We start from the raw sequence: 2,336 nt of genomic DNA, 5'->3' as shown, positions 1-2,336 counted from the left end.
GCCCCCCTCCGCCCGCCCCGCCCCCCTACCTGAGGATGCTGCTCAGACAGAAGGAGCAGTAGCGGTGGCCACACTGTGCCTGGAAGGGCCTGCGCAGGACGTTCTTACAGGCTGAGCACAGGTACTTGTCCTCCAGCTTGGTCCCCAGGAGGGTCTTGGAGAAGCCGGGCTGCAGCACGTCGAGGGAGCCGGGAGGGGTCACGCTGGCTGCAGCCATGGAAGTCGCGTCCCCCGAGAACGCCAAGCCCTGAGGAAGAACAGAGGCATCGAGGCAGTCGAGAGGTGCCCGGCTCGGCTCCGCAGTCATCCTCCGGGAAGTGCCCGCCTGGTGGGCAGGACTCTAACTGGTCAAGCCGACTGGTAGCAGCATGACTTTGACGCTCAGAAAACCATCCGTCCCATCTGCCGCCACAAACTTAGAAACCAAGGCTTAGCGGGTGTGGCGACCTGCCCACGCCACATGGTTGGCATCCGCACGCCCACCCGCAGCGCCTCGGCCAGTGGGCTGTCCTCCCCTTCCCGCCAACGCGGGTGCCCGGCGGTGCCCGGCCTCCTGAGGGTCCCACACTAACTCCGACGCTGCATGGACGGCCCCTACAACAGGTCGTGCACCAGCCTGCAGTGCCCAGAGGTGGCCACGCTGCCCAGTTGCCTCTCCCACACCAGCCGGTGCTGCTACTCTGCCCCTGCCAGTTGCCACAGCCCCTCTCCCTTCAGCAGGCTGTGGGCATCAGAGATCTGAAACCGCACATGGAACTCACTGTCCGACACCCACAGCATCAGAAGCCAAAGAAACGGGAGCTGCTCCCCTTGGGAAGGGGCAAGTGCCCGGCGCCCGAACGGGAAGCACTGTCCCCCCAGGACCGCTCCACCCGGAGGACGTGGCCCTGCAGACTCCGCTCCCCCTCCGGCCGCGGCCCCAGGCGGGAGCCCCAGGCGTTAGGAAACGACGCCCCTTCCCAGCAGAGGGGCCTGCACAGAGCGGCCAAGGCCCCGTTCTGGGCCGACACCACAGGAAACAGCGAGGGGTGGGGTGCCGTCGGGCAAAACCACTTTGAGACTCTGAGTTTGGACTTGGCACTTGAGGCCTCACACACGGCGCATGGACACGAGTCTCTCGCTCACTCAATCGCAGGCCCCCGCGCTGTCTGCACACGGAGCTGCCTGGGACCCTGGACGATCACCCGTCCACCCACGACGAGGTGACCTCGTCCTTCCCGCCCACGCGGCTCAGACCCGGAGGGCGAGGAGGTGGCCCAAGAAGAAACCTTCCGGTGGAGGATCTAAACCCCAAGCACTGATGCGCTAGGAGCACCGGCCAGGGCGCCGTGGGGGTCCCGGGTGACCTGCCCCCCCCATGGGAACTAGGCCTCAGGGCACTCCTGCAGGACACACACCCTTCCCCAAAACACGCTCCAGACACGAGTGCGCTCCTCCCACCACAGCCTCGCCCTCTGCGAACGGGCATTTCTGCCCGATACAAAGCAGTGTTCACGGAGGCACTTGGGTTCCGTGGCGTCAGGGTCGGGCAATGCCGCCCTGTGGAGAGGGGCACGGGGACCAGCACTTTGGGGTGTTTGTTCCTCTTCCCAGGTCCTGGCACAGAGCTCCCCAAGCCCTGGGGCTGCCTGTGTGAGGGGCCAGAGGAGCATCTGTCAGTCACAGCCCTTCCACCAGCCCGCTCAATCCCTGCGGGGAGCGGGCTGCAGATGCCCCGAACCCCCCAATGGCCAAGGAGGTGACCAATCACGCTCATGATGGGGCCCCCACAAGCCCCCAGGACGGGGTCGGAGAGCTTCGGGGGGGGGGCATGTCTCCGTGCGGGGAGGACGGGGAGCCCCCCATCACTCAGCCTCTCCCAGCAGAAGCTCTGGACGCGGCGGTGGGTGTGTCAGAGGCTCTGGCAGGGCACAGAGCAGAGACCACGTCCCAGCGAGGGCCTTGGGAGCGGCAGCCTCCGGGCTGAGCCGGGTGAGGGGCTGGGGTGAGGGGCGTGTGTGCGCTGTGCTGACTGCAGAGAGGGAGGGAGGGAGGGACACACCAGTCCGCCGCCTCCACTGGGGAGCGAGTCTGCAGCTGGACATGTGCCCTGACCTCTGGGTGGAAGGTCGGGGCTCAACCACTGAGCCACACCAGCCAGGCCAGGACAAGGCTTTAAGAAAAGCACTTCTTAGAATCGTGTTCGTTTGAAATTCAAGCCACAGTAACTTCTGCGGCGTGTACGTTATACGGCAATAACGCTGTTTTCTTAAAAAAGAAAAACTTGAGCGGCAGCTCGGGGCTGGCTGGGACCCCCCCTAACACCGTAACTGTGACCAGGGCCCGGGCCTCGCTGG

The 2,336-nt window shown here is 65.5% G+C and overlaps 1 protein-coding gene across 1 annotated transcript in view; it reads right to left on the bottom strand.

Annotated features, from left to right (window-relative positions):
- TRAF2 (TNF receptor-associated factor 2) overlaps positions 1–247 on the bottom strand; it is an 11,545-nt gene extending 11,298 nt beyond the window's left edge. Inside the window, exon 1 of the mRNA XM_014529672.1 lies at positions 30–247. Coding sequence (XP_014385158.1) covers positions 30–217 — 188 coding nt within the window. The 5' untranslated portion in view covers positions 218–247. The remainder of the gene's footprint in view (positions 1–29) is intronic.
- Positions 248–2,336: the final 2,089 nt, after the last annotated feature.

The sequence above is a fragment of the Myotis brandtii genome, unplaced genomic scaffold (assembly GCF_000412655.1).
Source record: "Myotis brandtii unplaced genomic scaffold, ASM41265v1 scaffold691, whole genome shotgun sequence".
In the NCBI taxonomy this organism is placed as follows: domain Eukaryota; kingdom Metazoa; phylum Chordata; class Mammalia; order Chiroptera; family Vespertilionidae; genus Myotis; species Myotis brandtii.
This window is presented reverse-complemented; position numbering and strand designations above follow the sequence as displayed.